Below are 2,390 nucleotides of genomic sequence, written 5' to 3'. Positions count from 1 at the left end.
TTCACTCGTAAAATATTTTTGCACCTAAAATGTCCTCAGGGAAGGTTAGCGAATCTTGATCGAATTATTCTTCCTAGTCCACACATTTAGGCAATAGGTGACGAATAACACTTGTCAAATTCCAGGTATCTATGTTTAGGTACAAGCTGACCACAAACTTTAGTAAAATAACAAAGGTTGAGCGATATAGGCCTATAGCTTACAAATATTTTCGATTCGGTCTAATGTCGCAATCTTGGTAAAATATATAAATTACAAATCTTCTAAAACATTTGTGTGCATAAGGATATTCGCTAACATGTGAATTTTTTTTTAGCGACAATTTGGAATTTGTTTTCAAGATGCATTTCTTCAATGCTGACTTTCTTTTAATGAGTGACTTTTTCTCGTTACTTTTACGGTAAACCGTTTCAGACATTGCATTCATTTCATTTTAAACCCGATTTGCTTGTCGATTTCTGTTCTCAAGCAGCAAATGCTGCGTCAAACACTATGGTTCCCATTGAAATAGGTTATCTGCAAATAAATTTTCACTATTATTTGAATTAAAGCCACACAACTATCACAATTTAACCCCTAATTACATTTTATGATAAGTAACCTACACATTCCAGCACGGCACTTGAACAAAACTTTCTTTATTAACTCACTTTGAAAACTTTGTGATTGAATTTTAACCTATAATATAACTTTAATATCAGTAACAGCATTTACATGTTTTACTCAAGGAAATTTCTGAAAAAATCATAAATAAATATGAACTGTTAACCCCTCTCAACCCCTCCTAGGACCCATATCTTCATTCTTCAACCCTCCTAGGACCCTTCTCCAACCCCTTCCATGACTCCTTTGGGCCCCTCCAAGGATCCCTCCCTCTCCAACCCCTCCAAAGACCTACCTCCAACCCCTCCAATGACCTCTCTCCAGCCTCTTCTAGGATCCCTCTCCAACCCCTGCAAGGAACTCTCTCCAACCCCTCCCGGGACCCCTCTCCAACCCCTCCAAGACCCCTCTCCAACCCCTCATAGGACCCCTCTCCAACCCCTCCAAGCACCCTCTCCAACCCCTCCAATGACCCCAGTCCAACAGCTCCAAGGACCCCTCTCCAACCCTCCTAGGACCCCTCTCCAACCCCTCCCAGGACCCCTCTCCAACCCCTCCCAGGACCCCTCTCCAACCCCTCCCAGGACCCCTCTCCAACCCCTCCCAGGACCCCTCTGGCAGTGTCGCTGTCAATCGTGCTGCTAGAGCTGCTGCTGCAGCTGCATTTAGTGCTGCAGGGATACAGCAGCTATAGCAATCGCTGCACTGCAGCCTCCAGAGACATGTGCATAGTGTTCAGTATACAGCTGTATAGTGTTCAGTATACAGCTGTATAGTGTTCAGTATACAGCTGTATAGTGATCAGCATACATCTGTATAGTGATCAGCACACAGCTGTATAGTGTTCAGCACACAGCTGTATGGTGATCAGCACACAGCTGTATAGTGTTCAGTATACAGCTGTATAGTGTTCAGTATACAGCTGTATAGTGTTCAGTATACAGCTGTATAGTTTTCAGTATAAAGCTGTATAGTATTCAGTATACAGCTGTATAGTTTTTAGTATACAGCTGTATAGTGTTCAGCATACAGCTGTATAGTGTTCAGTATAAAGCTGTATAGTATTCTGTATACAGCTGTATAGTTTGTCCCGGTTTTTATTGCGAACCGGGACAGAGCCTGTTGTCTCGTCTCGTCTCGTCTCGGATTGAAAAAAATACCAAACGCAGGAGTCTACCCACAATATTTCGGTGCGTTGATTTATGCCTTCTTATAACTTGTTTATAGTTTTGATGATCATTTGTTATATTTGAATATTATAAGCATACATTGAAGTTTATAGGGTTGATATATTTATGTTTGTTCTTACAGGTACAATTTTTCATTCAATAAAAAGGAAATTTGTTGTTGAAACCGTGGTTATCCTAAAACCCGAACGCGGACTTACGGCAACCCAAACTCAAAAACGGAAAGCGTTTTTACAGCATTATTGAATTCTGTGTAAGGCATCTAGTGGATGGAGGAAATCTAGGCAAGGCATCTCGTGTAGTAAGGTATTCTATTCAAAGCTACTAGTGTTTGAAGCAATTCTAGTCGAAGCTTTTAGTGTTTAAAGCAATTCTAGTCGAAGCTTCTAGTGTTTGAAGCAATTCTAGTCGAAGTTTCTAGTGTTTAAAGCAATTCTATTCAAAGCTTCTAGTGTTTAAATCAATTCTAGTCGAAGCTTCTAGTGTTTGAAACAATTCTAGTCAATGCTTCTAGTATTTGAAGCAATTCTAGTTGATGCTTCTAGTATTCGAAGCAATTCTAGTCAAAGCTTCTAGTGTTTGAAGCAATTCGATCTAGTC

General features: G+C 40.4%; 1 protein-coding gene across 1 annotated transcript; it reads left to right on the top strand.

The window, feature by feature from the left end:
* The first annotated feature begins 840 nt into the window (after positions 1 to 840).
* On the top strand, positions 841 to 1,248 carry LOC108675992 (anther-specific proline-rich protein APG-like). The gene has a single exon (XM_018164036.1). It carries the CDS (start codon positions 841 to 843, stop codon positions 1,246 to 1,248), a length of 408 nt encoding a protein of 135 aa, XP_018019525.1.
* Positions 1,249 to 2,390: the final 1,142 nt, after the last annotated feature.

Source organism: Hyalella azteca, unplaced genomic scaffold, assembly GCF_000764305.2.
Source record: "Hyalella azteca isolate HAZT.00-mixed unplaced genomic scaffold, Hazt_2.0.2 contig15569, whole genome shotgun sequence".
In the NCBI taxonomy this organism is placed as follows: Eukaryota; Metazoa; Arthropoda; class Malacostraca; order Amphipoda; family Hyalellidae; genus Hyalella; species Hyalella azteca.
Note: the sequence above shows the minus strand (reverse complement) of the source record. Positions and strands in the feature narration are given on the sequence as shown.

What these genes read in the sequence shown, in the direction of transcription:
- LOC108675992 (XM_018164036.1), top strand. Translation starts at nt 841, where the DNA reads ATGACTCCTTTGGGCCCCTCCAAGGATCCCTCCCTCTCCAACCCCTCC.